At 36.9% G+C, this 24,861-nt stretch overlaps 1 protein-coding gene across 1 annotated transcript in view; it reads left to right on the top strand.

Annotated features, from left to right (window-relative positions):
- LOC117329918 overlaps window positions 1-24,861 on the top strand; it is a 141,071-nt gene that overhangs the window by 93,092 nt on the left and 23,118 nt on the right. The window contains exons 18-19 of the mRNA XM_033888151.1: window positions 13,779-13,866; window positions 23,638-23,767. Coding sequence (XP_033744042.1) covers window positions 13,779-13,866; window positions 23,638-23,767 — 218 coding nt within the window. The remainder of the gene's footprint in view (window positions 1-13,778; window positions 13,867-23,637; window positions 23,768-24,861) is intronic.

Below are 24,861 nucleotides of genomic sequence, written 5' to 3'. Positions count from 1 at the left end.
TATGAATACACCACAACTCAAGGTAGACATGAATACACCACAACTCAAGGTAAGTATGAATACACCACAACTCAAGGTAGACATGAATACACCACAACTCAAGGTAAGTATGAATACACCACAACTCAAGGTAAGTATGAATACACCACAACTCAAGGTATGTATGAATACACCACAACTCAAGGTAAGTATGAATACACCACAACTCAAGGTAGACATGAATACACCACAACTCAAGGTAGACATGAATACACCACAACTCAAGGTAAGTATGAATACACCACAACTCAAGGTAAGTATGAATACACCACAACTCAAGGTATGTATGAATACACAACAACTCAAGGTAGACATGAATACACCACAACTCAAGGTAAGTATGAATACACAACTCAAGGTATGTATGAATACACCACAACTCAAGGTAGACATGAATACATCACAACTCAAGGTAGACATGAATACACCACAACTCAAGGTAGACATGAATACACCACAACTCAAGGAAAGTTCCTTTTGTGCCGAAAAGTTTGTGCTAAAAAACATCTTTATTAGTTTTTCAGTCGAGGGTAAATGTTTAAAAAACATGAAAATTCACTCTAGGATCTTTCAGTAACAACAAATTTGTGGTGTGTTGTGTGTGAGGTTCTTCCCGGAAGCATGAGTTTTCTTCTTTATGTTTTTGATACTTTTTGATGGACATTGATAATTCCCCGGAGCCTATTTCAGTATCACTGTCTCTATGACTTATTGTGTGCTGTACTTTGATAGTTCCCCGGGGCCTATTTCAGTATATCAGTCTTTATGACTTATTGTGTGCTGTACTTTGATAGTTCCCCGGGGCCTATTTCAGTATATCAGTCTTTATGACTTATTGTGTGCTGTACTTTGATAGTTCCCAGGGGCCTATTTCAGTATATCAGTCTTTATAACTTATTGTGTGCTGTACTTTGATAGTTCCCCGGGGCCTATGTCAGTATCACTGTCTCTATGACTTATTGTGTGCCGTACTTTGATAGTTCCCCGGGGCCTATTTCAGTATCACTGTCTTTATAACTTATTGTGTGCTGTACTTTGATAGTTCCCCGGAGCCTATTTCAGTATCACTGTCTCTATGACTTATTGTGTGCTGTACTTTGATAGTTCCCCGGGGCCTATTTCAGTATATCAGTCTTTATGACTTATTGTGTGCTGTATTTTGATAGTTCCCCGGGGCCTATTTCAGTATCACTGTCTCTATGACTTATTGTGTGCTGTACTTTGATAGTTCCCCGGGGCCTATTTCAGTATCACTGTCTCTATGACTTATTGTGTGCTGTATTTTGATAGTTCCCCGGGGCCTTTTTCAGTATATCAGTCTTTATGACTTATTGTGTGCTGTACTTTGATAGTTCCCCGGGCCTATTTCAGTATCACTGTCTCTATGACTTATTGTGTGCTGTATTTTGATAGTTCCCCGGGGCCTATTTCAGTATATCAGTCTCTATGACTTATTGTGTGCTGTACTTTGATAGTTCCCCGGGGCCTATTTCAGTATATCAGTCTTTATAACTTATTGTGTGCTGTACTTTGATAGTTCCCCGGGGCCTATTTCAGTATCACTGTCTCTATGACTTATTGTGTGCTGTATTTTGATAGTTCCCCGGGGCCTTTTTCAGTATATCAGTCTTTATGACTTATTGTGTGCTGTACTTTGATAGTTCCCCGGGGCCTATTTTAGTATCACTGTCTTTATGACTCATTTAGTGCTGTATTTTGATAATTCTCCGGGGCCTATTTCAGTATCACTGTCTTTATGACTTATTGTGTGCTGTACTTTGATAGTTCCCTGGGGCCTATTTCAGTATCACTGTCTTTATGACTTATTGTGTGCTGTACTTTGATAGTTCCCCGGGGCCTATTTCAGTATATCAGTCTTTATGACTTATTGTGTGCTGTACTTTGATAGTTCCCCGGGGCCTATTTCAGTATATCAGTCTTTATAACTTATTGTGTGCTGTACTTTGATAGTTCCCAGGGGCCTATTTCAGTATCACTGTCTCTATGACTTATTGTGTGCTGTACTTTGATAGTTCCCCGGGGCCTATTTCAGTATCACTGTCTTTATGACTTATTGTGTGCTGTACTTTGATAGTTCCCTGGGGCCTATTTCAGTATCACTGTCTCTATGACTTATTGTGTGCTGTACTTTGATAGTTCCCCGGGGCCTATTTCAGTATATCAGTCTTTATGACTTATTGTGTGCTGTACTTTGATAATTCCCCGGGGCCTATTTCAGTATATCAGTCTTTATGACTTATTGTGTGCTGTACTTTGATAATTCCCCGGGGCCTATTTCAGTATCACTGTCTTTATGACTTATTGTGTGCTGTACTTTGATAATTCCCCGGGGCCTATTTCAGTATCACTGTCTTTATGACTTATTGTGTGCTGTACCTTGCACAGCTACCTCAAGGAGTCATCGCCAACCTGGGTGATGACCAAATCTTTGGAATCAACTGTTGCTTATATCTCAGGAAAAGTAAAAGAAGATGGGTGCACTTATTGAAATATATAAAAATCTGCAAACAATGTCTTCTCAGTAAGTAGGAGGCCCTGTGACCATATCTTGGGCATGATAAATGGCTACCTGATTTGTTCAGATGAATGACCTTGACTTATATCCAGTGTCACAGATGTCAAATTTGTTTAAAACCATTAAAAAAATAATCTGGAAATTGGAAAGGCTTAGAGTGATGACATTGCCAGTGATACGCTGAGATGAATGGCTGCCAACCTTGGGCGTTGATATTCAAATTAATGACTGTGCTTTCTAGGTTACAGAAGTCAAAGGTGTTTAAAATCTATAACAACTTCTTAATAACCAAAAGACAATGAAAATAAAATACACAGCAATCAACTATCACCCCTGGAAAACTATTATGATTAATTCATGAAAATAAATCATGAATAGATGAGTGTTCATAAGATTCATCAATGTTCTTAAATGGTTAGGTCATCTGACCCAAAGTGACCAAGTGCTCTTATTTTTCTGGTTGGTCCAGAATCCAAGATGGCCACATGGTCAACAGTGTAACCTCTATTTTTCTACTGAGTATATACAATAACGGATGAGACATATATTTCAAAGTCATTAAAATTCTTTAAAATTCTTCAAAATTCTTCATCATCAACTGTTCTTGCTATACCTAATCTTAGTTTTTATTAGTCCCATGCTGTTTGAAAAACAGGGGGACTTTAGGTTTACCCTCCGTCCGTCTGTCCGTCCGTCCGTCTGTCTGTCTGTCACGCAACAGTTGTCCGGACAACTCCTTCTAAAGTACTACTCCGATTTTAACGAAACTTGGTATACATGATCAGTATAACATATTATTGTGCATCCCACATTTTTTTTTCCGAAAAACCATTTTTCAAAATGGCTGCTGGCTTCTCATTGGTTGAGGCTTGTCCGGACAACTCCTCCTAAAGTACTACTCCGATTTTAATGAAATTTGGTATGCCTTATCAGTATAACATATTATTGTGCATCCCACATTTTTTTTTCGAAAAACCATTTTTCAAAATGGCCGCCGGCTTCTCATTGGTTGAGGCTTGTCCGGACAACTCCTCCTAAAGTACTACTCCGATTTTAATGAAACTTGGTATGCCTTATCAGTATAACATGTAGTTGTGCATCCCACATTTTTTTTTTCGAAAAAACATTTTTCAAAATGGCCGCCGGCTTCTCATTGGTTGAGGCTTGTCCGGACAACTCCTCTTAAAGTACTACTCCGATTTTAATGAAACTTGGTATGCCTTATCAGTATAACATGTAGTTGTGCATCCCACATTTTTTTTTTTGAAAAAACATTTTTCAAAATGGCCGCCGGCTTCTCATTGGTTGAGGCTTGTCCGGACAACTCCTCCTAAAGTACAACTCTGATTTTAACGAAACTTGGTATACATTATCAGTATAAGATGTAGTTGTGTATCCTTTATTATTTTTTTTCCCAAAAACCATTTTTCAAAATGGCTGCCGGCTCCTCATTGGTTGAGGCTTGTCCGGACATCTCCTCCTAAAGTACTACTCCGATTTTAACGAAACTTGGTATACATGATCAGTATCAGGCAGGGGACTTTGTATTGCTGTTGCAATACTATCCATCCTTGTTAATCTTGATTATATCAGCTGTGCATAAAAGGTCATGAATAACTAATATCACAGAAATCATGAACAATCATGACTTAATGAATTTGTAAATTATTCATGAATAATTCATAAGAGATATCTGATGAATGATGATGAATATTTATTCATGAATCAAAATCTACCAATTGAGCTCATAAATACCATATCGTAAGGGCATTGACTTGTACTGTACAAAACAAACTCATAATACTTAACAAAAATGTTTCACCTTAAACCCATGTCTGGGATTAATGCCAGGTGAACAATATCAGCCCATTGGGCCATTTGGTCCGAGCCCTCAGACCTCCAGGGAGCTCAGTGTTTATTTAAGGATTAAATTTCCCGATTTGGTCCCACCCCTCAGACCTCGAGGGAGCTCAATGTTTATTTAAGGATTAAAGTGTCCGTCCGGTGGTTTAAGGGTCAAGTTCAGTTTGGTGTCCATATTTGGAGAGGACAGCGAACGTATCTATACTTTTGATTATGTTTGATCAATTAAGTTTAGAATACTTTGGAAATACAAAGAAAAGGTGCAGGAAATAATCAAAACAGTTATATGCCGTTATGCAGCTTTTCCCTATGACAGAGGTAAGCTTTTGGAAATAGACTTCCTTGATATACAATTTACAATTGACTACCATTTATTGTTAGAGACACTTTTATTAGAAATTAGAGGAATGACTATAAGCTATTCTGCAGAAGTGAAACGCAATAAAATTAAAAAGCAAACTTATCTGGTAGAGCATATAAATTCTCTTCAACTACTAACTGAAGAATCCCCTGAATCTGAAATTTTTTCTGATATGTTAAAAGAGAAAAAAATTGAGCAGGAGTTATATAGAAAAGAATATATATGAAAGGATTGATGATTCGAGTAAAAGCTAAATGGATAGAGGACGGTGAAAAGCCAAGTAAATACTTTAGTAACTTGGAAAAGAGACATTATGTCAATAAAACAATAACAAAACTAAAAGATAGCTCTAATACAGAGATAACTGACCAGAAAGATTTACTTCAAGAAATAAAGAAATTTTATTCCGACCTATATAGGGATAGGGATGATAGCTTAGATGATGTAGATTTGGATGAATTTTTTATTAATGCTGAAGTACCAAAACTAAATGAAGAAATGAGAGAGGAATTAGAACAAAACATCTCAATAGATGAGGTACTTCAATCACTTAAAAGAATGAATAATGACAAAAGTCCTGGTCCTGACGGTTTCCCTGCTGAATTCTTCAAATTTTTTTGGAAAGATCTAGGAAAGTTTGTTTTCTCCTCTGTAAAGTATGCTTTCCAAAGTCAGTCTTTGTCCTGGACCCAAAGGCAAGGTGTTGTGACTCTTCTCCCCAAAGCTAATAAACCGAGGGAAGTTTTAAAGAACTGGAGGCCCATATCTTTGCTTAACACCTCATATAAGATACTCTCAGGATGTATTGCTAACAGAATAAAACAAACTCTTGATCATCTTATCCATGAAAACCAGACAGGTTTTATGAAAAACAGATTCATTGGAGAAAACACTAGAATGTTATACGATATTATGAGTTATACTGAAAAAAACAAAATTCCAGGGATGGCCTTTATTTATAGATTTTGAGAAAGCATTTGATTCCTTATCATGGAAATTTATTTATCAAACCTTAAAATTCTTCAACTTTGGACCAGGGTTAATTAAGTGGATGGAAATTTTGAATTATGATTTTAAACTTTGTGTTATACAGAACGGTTTTTTCTCTGAATTCTTTAAAATAGGTAGAGGGTGTAGACAAGGGGACCCGGTCTCTCCCTATATTTTTCTACTTTGTGCAGAAGTGTTGGCAATTATGATAAGAAATAACCCTGAGGTCGTAGGTATCAAGATAAATGGAAAAGAATTTAAAATAAGTCAATTCGCTGATGATGCAACATTGTTTTTGAATGGTGATGACAGCTCGCTTAGGGCAGCTCTTTCGATACTAAATCAATATGCCAAATTTTCTGGCCTTAGGCCAAATATTGAAAAGACTAATGCAATGTGGATTGGTAGAAAGAAAGGATCAGACGATACAATTGGCAGCGAAATGAAGTTTAACTGGACGAAGGGTCCAATAAAGGTTCTTGGAATTGTCTTCAGTCCAGAACTTGAGGATATGATGGAACTTAATTATCTCCGAAAAATTGACGAAATAGAAGCTTTCCTCAATAATTGGTCTAAACGATATCTGACTGTATTGGGTAGAATAACAGTTATTAAGTCATTGGCTATTTCCAAGCTTGTCCATTTATTCATGAGCTTACCTTCTCCAAGTAATCAATATCTGTCGAGACTTAACAAAATAATTTTTTCATACCTTTGGGGTAATTCAACCGATAGAATTTCAAGAAAACAAGTTATACAGAGTAAAGAGAAGGGGGGATTGGAAATGCTCCATTTAGAGTCATTTCTTAAATCTTTAAAACTCGGTTGGATAAGAAGATTTATCAAAAGTCCGGCAAGTACATGGGCACATGTCCTTTTGGAGGATCATGATCATGAAGTCGAATCCATTTTTCTAATGCAGGTGATGAGTTTTATAAGCTGATGTCAAAAAGAACAAGTAATTTATTTTGGAAGGAAATTTTCCTTGTGCTTTCGGAGATAAAAAGAAAATTTCCACCTCAAGACAAATATATATTAACCGAACCGCTATGGTTCAACTCTCTGTTTACCATTGATAAAAGAACTGTTTACTGGAAAGAATGGTATGAGAAAGGAATAATAACAGTTCAAGATATGATAGACAAAGATGGAGAAATATATTCCTATCCCAAATTTTGTCAATTTTATCGATTTCAGCCCCCTTTCACATCATTTGAAGGTCTAAAAAAGGCATTAATTAAATCTTTTCCAAGGTTAAAAGAAAAAATCAATATGAACAATAACCCCACATTTCCATTTTTCTTAGAAAGCATCGTCTCAGACATACCTGGAAAAAGAATAATATACAAAACATTAATTCAAAGATATAAAAAGTTTGCAGATAAGGGGTGCATATCACCTTAGCAGTTACCTCCCTTGGACCGGGTGGGGTATAGCCGTGGGCTATTTGAACCCCGTAATGCTGAAGAGCATGGTGCTGAAAAGCTATGGCCAACAACCCGTTGAGAACATGACTTGGAGGTATGGCTGACCTGAAGCTCATGGGTACCATAGCCTGGTCGCTCAAGTGTCCAGGAGTCGGCAAGAGTTGAGAGTTACATCACTTAGGCTTGGGGTTCGACTTGCTGTCTTACCCTGGGCCAGATAGAGTTGATGTATGCAGTCCTGCTAACCCTTGGTTCTGGGGTTGGATTGACCGATTTGTGGTGTATAGCAGTAGTCTGGCATCATTAATAGTCCATGTTATTATGTTATTACATGCAGGTGTCAGTTTACTGCCATAGGCCCAAAGGTTGAAACCGATAAAGTCACAAGTAACCAATTAGATAAAGGTGGCGGTGGGGAGGTGGATGGTATGACTGTTTGTTCCAGCAGTTAGAACAACAATGGCAATTTGGATAGAATTTCTGAGGAGAAATTGACATTAGCCATGTGACCGAGCGTGGTCTTCTGATTGGATCTCTTGACATCCTTACCTTGTTAGTAAGGGGCTGTTTAATTAGAATATGTAAATTAGATGCAGGAGTGAAACCTCCCTTCATAGATAACCGTAGGGTCAGGGAGGTCATAGATAGAGCCAGACTGGTCAAGACTGGGTGATAAGGGTAATTAGATTCCCCGAGATAACATCTGCATGCAAGTCTTATCTGTGCCCATTACATTCAGACTGGGAAGTTGCTTTGATAAGGTTTGTTTATCTGAGAGACAGAGAACATAAAGACTAGCAGGTGCTTTGAGTATATATTTGCACATGTGTGCAGTTGACAAGCGGACATGAGATGTCCTTTGATACAGTTTATTTAGCCTTGGCATGACCTGTACTGGTCAGCAAGGAGGAGCATAAATCTCCAAAAGCTTCAAGTGAAGCCATGCAGTGTGTTAAATTGACTGTGTTTGGATGACAGGCAGGCCCCATATCTGCTGTGTAAACCTGCCTAATATTTAATATTAGACTTTAAGATATGATTCATCAATTAATAACTCTTACAAGGTAAAGTGGGCCCAGGATTTGGGACTTGAAGAGGACGATGAGTACTGGTGGGAAAAAACTCACAGAAATATCTTTAAACAAACATATACAAAATTAAGGTGGCTACAATATCGTCTGATCCATCGAATTTTGCCAACGAATATTTTTCTATTTAGAATTAAAGTATTGGATTCTCCCCTTTGTACATTTTGCAGGGAAGAAAATGAAACATATGTACATTTGTTTTATGAATGTTCAAGGATAGTCAAACTTCGTAAGGAGTTTGAGAAATGGATTCTGGAGAAAACCTTTTTCAGCTTTAGTTTATCACCAGTATCAATACAAAAAAAAGTTTAGAATACTTACATATTACAGAGTCGAAATTGAATAATATCATTTGGCTTTAACAGGCTCTTGAAAAAGTCACTGAATGATGTCAGGAATTTAATTGGCAAATTTATCAGTTAACAAATAAAAAATAATTGTTCTTTTAAATGAACCATTTTTTGGGGGTTTTCCTTGAAAGGATACTGTAATCATTTTCGTTAGATTGTTAAAGATTGCTAATTATCCCCTCGCGACGAAAGTCGGGGAGGGGATATAGCATTCCGTTCGTACGTACGTATGTTCACTTTTTGTCAGCGCTCTTGCGACTTCATTTTTGAACGGATTCTGACCAAACTTCATATATGGGTCCAGCATGGGAATACCTCGAACAAGTTCGTGTTTCAGGGTCCGAAGGTCAAGGTCAAGGTCACCGTTGCTATTTATAGAAAATCTTTGTCAGCACTCTTGCAACTTCATTTCTGAACGGATCCTGACCAAACTTCATATATGGGTCCAGCATGGGAATACCTCGAACGAGTTCATGTTTCAGGGTGCGAAGGTCAAGGTCAAGGTCACCGTTACTATTTATAGAAAATCTTTGTCAGCACTCTTGCAACTTCATTTCTGAACGGATCCTGACCAAACTTCATATATGGGTCCAGCATGGGAATACCTCGAACGAGTTCGTGTTTCAGGGTGCCAAGGTGAGCGTTACTATTTATAGAAAATCTTTGTCAGCGCTCTTGCAACTTCATTTTTGAACGGATCCTGACCAAACTTCATATATGGGTCCAGCATGGGAATACCTCGAACGAGTTCGTGTTTCAGGGTGCCAAGGTCAAGGTTAATGTCACCGTTACTATTTATAGAAAATCTTTGTCAGCACTCGTGCGACTTCATTTCTGAACGGATCCTGACCAAACTTCATATATGGGTCCAGCATGGGAATACCTCAAAAGAGTTCGTGTTTTAGGGCGCCAAGGTCAAGGCCAATGTCACCGTTACTATTTATAGAAAATCTTCAGAGTTCAGTGCAAATGACAACTGATGTTATTTCAATGTCCTGCAATAACCCCACCCCCCATTTTGCGTCAGAGTTCATGTGTTAGCACGCGACGGGATTTGTATCGTTTGCGATGCCTTGTTTCTTATTGCATTAATACATCACCTGCCAGGATATTAAGAGTGTTTGTGATACGGATTCAAACCGTATAATACATCACCTGCCAGGATATTAAGAGTATTTGTGATACGGATTCAAACCGTAGGCCTACTAGACGGAGAGAAAGTTTGTTTTGCTCAACTTAATTTTTGCATTGATCAGTTAAAATTCAACGAACGCAGTGAATTGTATCAGTAATTAAGTTAATTAAGGTGATAGACTTACTGGAATCATGTAGCATATATTTGGCTGATCGCCGATGTTTCAACAGATTAACATGTTTCAGATGTAACAATTTATGTATTTAGTGACATGGTAGGTTAAAGATGAATGTTTCTTGATGACAGCCATATATATATAGTATGCACAGTGTCAGTTTTAATAAATCTGTTTTCTTCAGATGATTGAATGAGGTGGGCTCCATTTCACACGTGGCAGAGTTGCCGGCCTTTTGATTTCAACAGTACACATATCACTGCTGTATCTATTTTTTAAACGAACATTAATGTTCGGTTATTGCAATCAAGAACTGGACTGAGAAATATGACCATATTTGGTAACCACATTCACCAATACGCCATCTACTGTCTGTTTCAATGAAATATGGCTGCCCCCATGGCCTTACGCTTCAAATAATTTACTTGCAAAAACATCTTGGTTTTATATAGTCGTTTTACCGAAAATGTTCAAATGTATTCAGTAGTTGTTTTCAAGATGCATACGATTTGAGAAATGCATAACGCTAGCGAAATGTGAAGACTAAATGAACCTGAACTTTGCGAATAACTCCAGGTCAATATATTTATGTAAACAACTATTGCGCAGGCGCATTCGTCTCCGGATGTTTAGAAAGTTTTGCTCTTCAGTGTTCATTCCAAACCGGCTGACATTATAGCATAGGTCTGCAAATATGTCCGCGATTTACTTAAATGTGTAATATGTATATTCTAGAATGTTACATCATTATCAACTAGGTGTGTATTTCTATAATTTAGAGAAAGAAATATATCAATAACGGCGTAAGAGACGATACATTGTATCATACTATAGGTTACTGTACGTGTTTGCGAGAAAGAACTGTACATATGCAATTAGGTGGCATTTGTGGTCAGGGTGGCTGGTCATAGCGTTAACGTTGTCATCGATTTCCATATACCATTTTCCTTTGACGAAAATGACCAATAAATCAAATGCAAATGATAATATCTTGTTATGTGCACGGGATCGCTTGTTGTAGACGATACTTGGAGCGTATTTACTGTTGTAAGGGAGGTAACTGCAAGATTACGGAAATCAAAAATTAAACCAATTTGATTGGTCGATTCTTCCATGACTTTCGCAGGGGGTTTACAATCGAAGTGACAGATAACTACGGCAATATTCAGATGATATCAACAATAACATTTTTGGATACGTGTGGTTGGCAGTTGTCATGTTTTTATTTCGGCAAAGACGAGAATATTTACTGAAACTGACCACAGGTGAAGCGGACTTGGAAATACCGAAACGAAGAAAAATGGGGCTTAATTATAATATAAATTGGCATTATTTTCTGAGGATTGACCAAAATATATGTTCTTCAATGCCTAATTGTATCATATATAAAATATTAGAGGTTCATTTGACCGAATTTTAGATTAATTATTTATTTGCGAATCGCGGTCTGATTGTCGTTAGAGTTGAATTACCAAAATGGCCGATAGTGGACCCAAAATCGATATTTTTACGAGAGTTTTTTTTAATTTACCTGGAAGTATTTTGAAATAATTTGCAAAATACCGAATTCACGACCAAATTTTCGATTGTGACGAACTACTGAGACGGTGTTAAGTTCATGTTAAGTCAATCTGATTAAAATCAGCTGTTACATGGCTACGTTTACTATGCACTACGTCTACTAGGTAAAAATTTTAAAGACTATAACTTCTGATATATTGTGATTGATACTCTATATAATATTGCTGTGGAACTTGTGTTATTTTTCAAACAAATTCATTTTAATAATTTGTTAATTTAGAATTTTCATTAAGTCATGATCAAGACTTGAAATTCTCACTACACCATACTTCAAACACGGAGTAATCAATGAATTGATAAACTGAAAATTGAAGTCAAGCAAATGAGTTAATATTTACCTTAAATATTTTTTCAATATACAACAAATGTTCAGATGACTATTTGTGCCATGCTGTTACAAGATTCTAAAATTGAATTAGTATGTAAATATATGTTATCCTGTCAATATCCACAAAGCGAGTGTAGTCTACTGTACTCAAAGTCATGCCAGTAGATTGCGGTACATATACTTACTGCTTACATCTAGTGCTTACTTGTGTGAACTATAAATCAATAACAAAATGGTTCATATATTTCTATATATGACTTCACAAATTATGTGGTGTCTGAAGATCTGAATGAAGTTAATAAACGATGTATTAAATTACTTTTATGAAATATTCAAGTCATAGATCATTCTCTTTTAAAAATATTGATTTCAGGTCCATTTTGGTAATTAAACTATGACGGCAATCAGGCCTCTAATGGAGAATGATTACAAAAATTTAAAATACTTCGGTCAAATAAACCCCTAATATTTTACATATGATTAATTTTGACATTGGAGAACATATAATTGTGTCCATTCTCTAAGCACTGGTAGAAAGTACAGAATAGAGCTTCATAAATATATTCTCAAAATTACTAATTGCTAATTAAGTATAACATTTTACATAAACCTCCCATGACTGAGGTGAACTTAAACTTGCAAATCTCCTGTGTCATTCCAATTTTGATATGTGTAAATATATACACGTACGGTATATATAAAGATATAAATATGGAATGATTCACAAATTTGCATACAGTTATTGAATCTTATAACATGTACACCCCGAAAAATGTTCTCTCCACATAAAGGATGTGATTTGTGCAATTACATTGCTGAACTGTGTGGTTCACTATGATTGGATGATCAATATTGGAAAGGGACAATAAATAGGGAATGTGTCATCCATCGAATGGACTGTAACCTTTATCAGCTTTGAAGTTGAAAATGAAGCTTGAAGTTTTCTTTTCCTGTTTGCTGAATTATTTGATGAAGATAGTCTTTATATGGTTGTTATTCTTTCTCACATTGTTTACAATTAATACTGTAATTATACCAGAAGTATATCTTCTCATATAAAGATTTATTAACATCAAATGATTCCTGAACAAAAGGAGTCAAGTTTTTTGTTTTGAAGTACCATACATGCTTGAGTACAGTTTCAATAGGATATATTCCTAATCCAGGCCTTGATTAGCAGCTCTGGTTTTGGTTTTCAGTAATTCTTTATGTGTGTTTCATCATATTAAGTTGAAATATGCTAAACTAACGATGGAACTAGCCTAAATTTAGTGCATATTGGAAGATGGCATCAATAAGGTCACAGAGTCCTGGCTGTATTATAACTGATGATGCCTTCCCGAAAGAAAGAAGACATATTTTATTTTCATCCATCCAAGATAGATCCACAAACTTCCAATTTCAATTAGGATATTACAGAAACATGCATGTGTTCAATCATATCAGAACAGCTGCAAACACTTCAAATTATTTGCAATTAATTCCTAAACCGATATCAGTAAATTTATCAACTTTAAACTTAGAAGATTACTGATTTTGCATTAAACAATAATGTTCGTTTACAGTACTTCCAGTACTTTGATTTAAATTAACATTTTCTTGCCTCTGTACTTCGGACCAGGTGAACTAAAAGTTAGGGAAAATCAGACAAAGTTCAAATAAAAAAAATGGGATTTCAAGGTAGAAATCATTGTAAAAATGTTATCTACCAAAACCAACCTACACATGTACATACATATACAGTATACATAGCCACTGTGATGTCGGACATGCTACTGTGTTCTTGTGAACCTGCTTTGGTGAAGCGCTTTAAAATCCACATTTAATGGCTTGACACCACCATCCTGTGACCTTCACTAAAGATATTAAACAACTAAAAGTATTTCAATTTGTTTTTCTGTTCAGCGAGAAGTACAGAGGATTGGTGTGCGTCCTGTTGGTAAAAAACGGATGGTGGCCTTGTTGAAGGATGTCTACAATAAAACTCACCAGTGTAAGTATCTCAAAAGTCTACCTAGTCATCCAGATAACAACCTCGACATTAATGTCATCCAGATAATAACCTCAACATTAATGTCATCTAGATAATAACCTCAACATTAATGTCATCCAGATAATAACCTCAACATTAATGTCATCCAGATAATAACCTCAACATTAATGTCATCTAGATAATAACCTCGACATTAATGTCATCCAGATAATAACTCAACATTAATGTCATCCAGAATATAACCTTAACATTAATGTCATCTAGATAATAACCTCAACATTAATGTCATCCAGATAATAACCTCAACATTAATGTCATCCAGATAATAACCTCAACATTAATGTCATCCAGTTAACAACAACATTAATGTCATCTAGATAATAACCTCAACATTGATGTCATCCAGATAATAACCTCAACATTTATGTCATCTAGATAATAACCTCAACATTAATGTCATCTAGATAATAACCTCAACATTAATGTCATCCAGATAATAACCTCAACATTAATGTCATCCAGATAATAACCTCAACATTAATGTCATCTAGATAATAACCTCAACATTGATGTCATCCAGATAATAACCTCAACATTAATGTCATCTAGATAATAACCTCAATTTAACATTTATGTCATCCAGATAATAACCTCAACATTAATGTCATCTAGATAATAACCTCAACATTAATGTCATCTAGATAACAACCTCAACATTTATGTCATCCAGATAATAACCTCAACATTAATGTCATCCAGATAATAACCTCAACATTAATGTCATCTAGATAATAACCTCAACATTAATGTCATCTAGATAATAACCTCAACATTAATGTCATCCAGATAATAACCTCAACATTAATGTCATCCAGATAATAACCTCAACATTAATGTCATCCAAGATAATAACCTCAACATTAATGTCATCCAGATAATAACCTCAACATTAATGTCATCCTAGATAATAACCTCAACATTAATGTCATCCAGATAATAACCTCAACATTAATGTCATCCAGATAATAACCTCAACATTAATGTCATCTAGATAATAACCTCAACATTAATGTCATCCAGATAATAACCTCAACATTAATGTCATCCAGATAATAACCTCAACATTAATGTCATCCAGATAATAACCTCAACATTAATGTCATCCAGAATATAACCTCAACATTAATGTCATCTAGATAATAACCTCAACATTAATGTCATCCAGAATATAACCTCAACATTAATGTCATCCAGATAATAACCTCAACATTTATGTCATCCAGAATATAACCTCAACATTTATGTCATCTAGATAATAACCTCAACATTTATGTCATCTAGATAACAACCTCAACATTTATGTCATCCAGAATATAACCTCAACATTTATGTCATCTAGATAATAACCTCAACATTAATGTCATCCAGATATAACCTCAACATTAATGTCATCCAGATAATAACCTCAACATTAATGTCATCCAGATAATAACCTCAACATTAATGTCATCTAGATAATAACCTCAACATTTATGTCATCCAGATAACAACCTCAACATTTATGTCATCTAGATAATAACCTCAACATTTATGTCATCCAGATAATAACCTCAACATTAATGTCATCCAGATAATAACCTCAACATTAATGTCATCCAGATAATAACCTCAACATTAATGTCATCCAGATAATAACCTCAACATTATGTCATCCAGATAATAACCTCAACATTATGTCATCCAGATAATAACCTCAACATTATGTCATCCAGATAATAACCTCAACATTATGTCATCCAGATAATAACCTCAACATTTATGTCATCCAGATAATAACCTCAACATTAATGTCATCCAGATAATAACCTCAACATTAATGTCATCTAGATAATAACCTCAACATTAATGTCATCCAGATAATAACCTCAACATTAATGTCATCCAGATAATAACCTCAACATTAATGTCATCCAGATAATAACCTCAACATTTATGTCATCCAGATAATAACCTCAACATTTATGTCATCCAGATAATAACCTCAACATTAATGTCATCTAGATAATAACCTCAACATTAATGTCATCTAGATAATAACCTCAACATTAATGTCATCCAGATAATAACCTCAACATTAATGTCATCTAGATAATAACCTCAACATTAATGTCATCCAGATAATAACCTCAACATTAATGTCATCCTAGATAATAACCTCAACATTAATGTCATCCAGATAATAACCTCAACATTAATGTCATCCAGAATATAACCTCAACATTAATGTCATCCAGATAATAACCTCAACATTAATGTCATCTAGATAATAACCTCAACATTAATGTCATCCAGATAATAACCTCAACATTAATGTCATCCAGATAATAACCTCAACATTAATGTCATCTAGATAATAACCTCAACATTAATGTCATCCAGAATATAACCTCAACATTAATGTCATCTAGATAATAACCTCAACATTAATGTCATCTAGATAATAACCTCGACATTAATGTCATCCAGATAATAACCTCAACATTAATGTCATCCAGAATATAACCTCAACATTAATGTCATCCAGATAATAACCTCAACATTAATGTCATCCAGAATATAACCTCAACATTGATGTCATCCAGATAATAACCTCAACATTTATGTCATCCAGATAATAACCTCAACATTAATGTCATCCAGAATATAACCTCAACATTGATGTCATCCAGATAATAACCTCAACATTAATGTCATCCAGATAATAACCTCAACATTAATGTCATCCAGAATATAACCTCAACATTGATGTCATCCAGATAATAACCTCAACATTAATGTCATCTAGATAATAACCTCAACATTTATGTCATCTAGATAATAACCTCAACATTAATGTCATCTAGATAATAACCTCAACATTTATGTCATCTAGATAATAACCTCAACATTAATGTCATCAATATTTCCTGATAGTTGTGAATCTTTGTTTTCTTTCTTTTTTTATTACCATGACTAATCTTTTTTAGGGAAGTATTTTTACTCTGTCACCTTTTATAGATAATTATACAGATGTAGGGCCTCCACTGGAGAGTTGGTCATCATCTGTACTCTGTCACCTTTATAGATAATTATACAGATGTAGGGCCTCCACTGGAGAGTTGGTCATCATCTGTACTCTGTCTCCTTTATAGATAATTATACAGATGTAGGGCCTCTACAGGAGAGTTGGTCATCATCTGTACTCTGTCTCCTTTATAGATAATTATACAGATGTAGGGCCTCTACAGGAGAGTGGGTCATCATCTGTACTCTGTCACCTTTATAGATAATTATACAGATGTAGGGCCTCCACTGGAGAGTGGGTCATCATCTGTACTCTGTCTCCTTTATAGATAATATTATACAGATGTAGGGCCTCCACTGGAGAGTGGGCCATCTGTACTCTGTCTCCTTTATAGATAATTATACAGATGTAGGGCCTCCACTGGAGAGTGGGTCATCATCTGTACTCTGTCTCCTTTATAGATAATTATACAGATGTAGGGCCTCCACTGGAGAGTTGGTCATCATCTGTACTCTGTCACCTTTATAGATAATTATACAGATGTAGGGCCTCCACTGGAGAGTGGGTCATCATCTGTACTCTGTCACCTTTATAGATAATTATACAGATGTAGGGCCTCCACTGGAGAGTGGGTCATCATCTGTACTCTGTCACCTTTATAGATAATTATACAGATGTAGGGCCTCCACTGGAGAGTGGGTCATCATCTGTACTCTGTCACCTTTATAGATAATTATACAGATGTAGGGCCTCCACTGGAGAGTGGGTCATCATCTGTACTCTGTCACCTTTATAGATAATTATACAGATGTAGGGCCTCCACTGGAGAGTGGGTCATCATCTGTACTCTGTCACCTTTATAGATAATTATACAGATGTAGGGCCTCCACTGGAGAGTGGGTCATCATCTGTACTCTGTCACCTTTATAGATAATTATACAGATGTAGGGCCTCCACTGGAGAGTGGGTCATCATCTGTACTCTGTCACCTTTATAGATAATTATACAGATGTAGGGCCTCCACTGGAGAGTTGGTCATCATCTGTACTCTGTCACCTTTATAGATAATTATACAGATGTAGGGCCTCCACTGGAGAGTGGGTCATCATCTGTACTCTGTCACCTTTATAGATAATTATACAGATGTAGGGCCTCCACTGGAGAGTGGGCCATCTGTACTCTGTCACCTTTATAGATAATTATACAGATGTAGGGCCTCTACAGGAGAGTGGGTCATCATCTGTACTCTGTCACCTTTTATAGATACTTACAGTGTATACAGATGGGTCACTTTGGGCACAGGTTTCACTTACTAAACTTTAGACCAGACACTGATAACACTATAACTAAACTTTGGGCCAGACACTGATAACACTTACTAAACTTTGGGCCAGACACTGATAACACTAACTAAACTTTGGGCCAGACACTGATAACACTAACTAAACTTTGGGCCAGACACTGATAACACTTACTAAACTTTGGGCCAGACACTGATTACACTTACTAAACTTTGGGCCAGACACTGATAACACTTACTAAACTTTGGGCTAGACACTGATAACACTAACTAAACTTTGGGCCAGACACTGATAACACTAACTAAACTTTGGGCCAGACACTGATTACACTAACTAAACTTTGGGCCAAACACTGATAACACTAACTAAACTTTGGGCCAGACACTGATAACACTAACTAAACTTTGGGCTAGACACTGATTACACTAACTTAACTTTGGACCAGACACTGATTACTCTAACTAAACTTTGGGCCAGACACTGATTACACTAACTTAACTTTGGGCCAGACACTGATAACACTAACTAAACTTTGGACCAGACACTGATAACACTAACTAAACTTTGGGCCAGACACTGATTACACTAACTAAACTTTGGGCCAGACACTGATAACACTAACTAAACTTTGGACCAGACACTGATTACACTAACTAAACTTTGGACCAGACACTGATAACACTAACTAAACTTTGGGCCAAACACTGATAACACTAACTAAACTTTGGGCACGACACTGATAACACTAACTAAACTTTGGGCTAGACACTGATTACACTAACTTAACTTTGGACCAGACACTGATTACTCTAACTAAACTTTGGGCCAGACACTGATTACACTAACTTAACTTTGGGCCAGACACTGATAACACTAACTAAACTTTGGACCAGACACTGATAACACTAACTAAACTTTGGGCCAGACACTGATTACACTAACTAAACTTTGGGCCAGACACTGATTACACTAACTAAACTTTGGACCAGACACTGATACACTAACTAAACTTTGGACCAGACACTGATAACACTAACTAAACTTTGGGCCAGACACTGATAACACTAACTAAACTTTGGGCCAGACACTGATTACTCTAACTAAACTTTGGACCAGACACTGATTACACTAACTAAACTTTGGACCAGACACTGATTACACTAACTAAACTTTGGGCCAGACACTGATAACACTAACTAAACTTTGGGCCAGACACTGATAACACTAACTAAACTTTGGGCCAGACACTGATTACACTAACTAAACTTTGGACCAGACACTGATAACACTAACTAAACTTTGGACCAGACACTGATAACACTAACTAAACTTTGGGCCAGACACTGATAACACTAACTAAACTTTGGGCCAGACACTGATAACACTTACTAAACTTTGGGCCAGACACTGATTACACTAACTAAATTTGGGCCAGACACTGATAACACTAACTAAACTTTGGGCCAGACACTGATAACACTTACTAAACTTTGGGCCAGACACTGATTACACTAACTAAACTTTGGACCAGACACTGAAAACACTAACTAAACTTTGGACCAGACACTGATAACACTAACTAAACTTTGGACCAGACACTGATTACACTAACTAAACTTTGGTTCAGACACTGATAACACTAACTTAACTTTGGACCAGACACTGATAACACTAACTAAACTTTGGGCCAGACACTGATGACACTTACTAAACTTTGGGTCAGACCCTGATAACACTTACTAAACTTTGGGCCAGACACTGATTACTCTAACTAAACTTTGGGCCAGACACTGATAACACTTACTAAACTTTGGACCAGACACTGATAACACTAACTAAACTTTGGGCCAGACACTGATAACACTTACTAAACTTTGGGCCAGACACTGATAACACTTACTAAACTTTGGACCAGACACTGATAACACTTACTAAACTTTGGGCCAGACACTGATTACACTAACTAAACTTTGGGCCAGACACTGATAACACTTACTAAACTTTGGGCCAGACACTGATAACACTAACTAAACTTTGGGCCAGACACTGATAACACTAACTAAACTTTGGGCCAGACACTGATAACACTAACTAAACTTTGGGCCAGACACTGATAACACTAACTAAACTTTGGGCCAGACACTGATTACTCTAACTAAACTTTGGGCCAGACACTGATAACACTAACTAAACTTTGGGCCAGACACTGATAACACTAACTAAACTTTGGGCCAGACACTGATAACACTAACTAAACTTTGGGCCAGACACTGATAACACTAACTAAACTTTGGCCAGACACTGATAACACTAACTAAACTTTGGACCAGACACTGATAACACTAACTAAACTTTGGGCCAGACACTGATAACACTAACTAAACTTTGGGCCAGACACTGATAACACTAACTAAACTTTGGGCCAGACACTGATAACACTAACTAAACTTTGGACCAGACACTGATAACACTAACTAAACTTTGGACCAGACACTGATAACACTAACTAAACTTTGGACCAGACACTGATAACACTAACTAAACTTTGGGCCAGACACTGATTACTCTAACTAAACTTTGGACCAGACACTGATTACACTAACTAAACTTTGGACCAGACACTGATTACACTAACTAAACTTTGGACCAGACACTGATAACACTAACTAAACTTTGGGCCAGACACTGATAACACTAACTAAACTTTGGACCAGACACTGATAACACTAACTAAACTTTGGACCAGACACTGATAACACTAACTAAACTTTGGACCAGACACTGATAACACTAACTAAACTTTGGGCCAGACACTGATAACACTAACTAAACTTTGGACCAGACACTGATAACACTTACTAAACTTTGGGTCAGACCCTGATAACACTTACTAAACTTTGGGCCAGACACTGATAACACTTACTAAACTTTGGGCCAGACACTGATAACACTTACTAAACTTTGGACCAGACACTGATAACACTTACTAAACTTTGGGTCAGACACTGATAACACTAACTAAACTTTGGGCCAGACACTGATAACACTTACTAAACTTTGGGCCAGACACTGATTACTCTAACTAAACTTTGGGCCAGACACTGATAACACTTACTAAACTTTGGGTCAGACACTGATAACACTAACTAAACTTTGGACCAGACACTGATAACACTTACTAAATTTTGGGTCAGACACTGATAACACTAACTAAACTTTGGACCAGACACTGATAACACTTACTAAACTTTGGGTCAGACCCTGATAACACTTACTAAACTTTGGGCCAGACACTGATTACTCTAACTAAACTTTGGGCCAGACACTGATAACACTAACTAAACTTTGGACCAGACACTGATAACACTAACTAAACTTTGGGTCAGACCCTGATAACACTAACTAAACTTTGGGCCAGACACTGATAACACTTACTAAACTTTGGGCCAGACACTGATAACACTTACTAAACTTTGGGTCAGACCCTGATAACACTAACTAAACTTTGGGCCAGACACTGATCACACTTACTAAACTTTGGGCCAGACACTGATCACACTTACTAAACTTTGGGCCAGACACTGATAACACTTACTAAACTTTGGGTCAGACCCTGATAACACTAACTAAACTTTGGGCCAGACACTGATCACACTTACTAAACTTTGGGCCAGACACTGATCACACTAACTAAACTTTGGGCCAGACACTGATTACACTAACTAAACTTTGGGCCAGACACTGATAACACTAACTAAACTTTGGACCAGACACTGATAACACTTACTAAACTTTGGGTCAGACCCTGATAACACTAACTAAACTTTGGGCCAGACACTGATCACACTTACTAAACTTTGGGCCAGACACTGATAACACTTACTAAACTTTGGGCCAGACACTGATTACACTAACTAAACTTTGGGCCAGACACTGATAACACTAACTAAACTTTGGACTAGACACTGATAACACTAACTAAACTTTGGGTCAGACCCTGATAACACTTACTAAACTTTGGGTCAGACCCTGATAACACTTACTAAACTTTGGGCCAGACACTGATAACACTTACTAAACTTTGGACCAGACACTGATAACACTAACTAAACTTTGGGCCAGACACTGATAACACTTACTAAACTTTGGGCCAGACACTGATAACACTAACTAAACTTTGGACCAGACACTGATTACACTAACTAAACTTTGGGCCAGACACTGATAACACTTACTAAACTTTGGGCCAGACACTGATAACACTAACTAAACTTTGGGCCAGACACTGATAACACTAACTAAACTTTAGACCAGACACTGATAACACTAACTAAACTTTGGGCCAGACACTGATAACACTAACTAAACTTTGGGTCAGACCCTGATAACACTTACTAAACTTTGGGTCAGACCCTGATAACACTTACTAAACTTTGGGCCAGACACTGATAACACTTACTAAACTTTGGGCCAGACACTGATAACACTAACTAAACTTTGGGCCAGACACTGATAACACTTACTAAACTTTGGGCCAGACACTGATAACACTAACTAAACTTTGGGACCAGACCCTGATTTACACTAACTAAACTTTGGGCCAGACCCTGATAACACTTACTAAACTTTGGGCCAGACACTGATAACACTAACTAAACTTTGGACCAGACACTGATAACACTAACTAAACTTTGGGCCAGACACTGATAACACTAACTAAACTTTGGGCCAGACACTGATAACACTAACTAAACTTTGGACCAGACACTGATAACACTAACTAAACTTTGGGCCAGACACTGATAACACTAACTAAACTTTGGGCCAGACACTGATAACACTAACTAAACTTTAGGCCAGACACTGATAACACTAACTAAACTTTGGGCCAGACACTGATAACACTAACTAAACTTTGGGCCAGACACTGATAACACTAACTAAACTTTGGGCCAGACACTGATAACACTTACTAAACTTTGGGCCAGACACTGATAACACTAACTAAACTTTGGGCCAGACACTGATAACACTAACTAAACTTTAGGACCAGACACTGATAACACTAACTAAACTTTGGGCCAGACACTGATAACACTAACTAAACTTTGGGCCAGACACTGATAACACTAACTAAACTTTGGGCCAGACACTGATAACACTAACTAAACTTTGGACCAGACACTGATAACACTAACTTAACTTTGGACCAGACACTGATAACACTAACTAAACTTTGGGCCAGACACTGATAACACTAACTAAACTTTGGGCCAGACACTGATAACACTTACTAAACTTTGGGCCAGACACTGATTACACTAACTAAACTGAAATATCTCCTGGATTATGATCTTACAAGCATCATCAGAATCGATAAAGAATGTTGTGTTTGAATTTAAACAGATGAGACAGACAGTAATGTTGAGGATGAAGAGGATGAGGAAGATGAGGAGGATAAGGAGGATGAGCAATCAAGTTGTATGAAGGAACAAGAAGCTGATGAATTAAATTCAAGTCAGGAGTCATCTCAGAGGTTGTCATACTCAGTATAGGGAGGGTTATAGTAATCACTGGTCATACTCAGTATAGGGAGGGCTATAGTAATCACTGTGGTCATACTCAGTATAGGGAGGGCTATAGTAATCACTGGTCATACTCAGTATAGGGAGGGCTATAGTAATCACTGTGGTCATACTCAGTATACGGAGGGCTATAGTAATCACTGGTCATACTCAGTATAGGGAGGGCTATAGTAATCACTGGTCATACTCAGTATAGGGAGGGCTATAGTAATCACTGGTCATACTCAGTAAAGGGAGGGCTATAGTAATCACTGGTCATACTCAGTATAGGGAGGTTTATAGTAATCACTGGTCATACTCAGTATAGGGAGGGCTATAGTAATCACTGGTCATACTCAGTATAGGGACGGCTATAGTAATCACTGGTCATACTCAGTATAGGGAGGGTTATAGTAATCACTGGTCATACTCAGTATAGGGAGGGCTATTGTAATCACTGGTCATACTCAGTATAGGGAGGGTTATAGTAATCACTGGTCATACTCAGTATAGGGAGGGTTATAGTAATCACTGTGGTCATACTCAGTATAGGGAGGGTTATAGTAATCACTGGTCATACTCAGTATAGGGAGGGTTATAGTAATCACTGGTCATACTCAGTATAGGGAGGGTTATAGTAATCACTGTGGTCATACTCAGTATAGGGAGGGCTATAGTAATCACTGGTCATACTCAGTATAGGGAAGGCTATAGTAATCACTGGTCATACTCAGTATAGGGAGGGCTATAGTAATCACTGGTCATACTCAGTATAGGGAGGGTTATAGTAATCACTGGTCATACTCAGTATAGGGAGGGTTATAGTAATCACTGGTCATACTCAGTATAGGGAGGGTTATAGTAATCACTGGTCATACTCAGTATAGGGAGGGCTATTGTAATCACTGGTCATACTCATTATAGAGAGGTTTATAGTAATCACTGGTCATACTCAGTATAGGGAGGGTTATAGTAATCAGTGGTCATACTCAGTATAGGGAGGGTTATAGTAATCACTGGTCATACTCAGTATAGGGAGGGCTATTGTAATCACTGTGGTCATACT

Source organism: Pecten maximus, chromosome 6, assembly GCF_902652985.1.
Source record: "Pecten maximus chromosome 6, xPecMax1.1, whole genome shotgun sequence".
NCBI lineage: Eukaryota > Metazoa > Mollusca > Bivalvia > Pectinida > Pectinidae > Pecten > Pecten maximus.
This window is presented reverse-complemented; position numbering and strand designations above follow the sequence as displayed.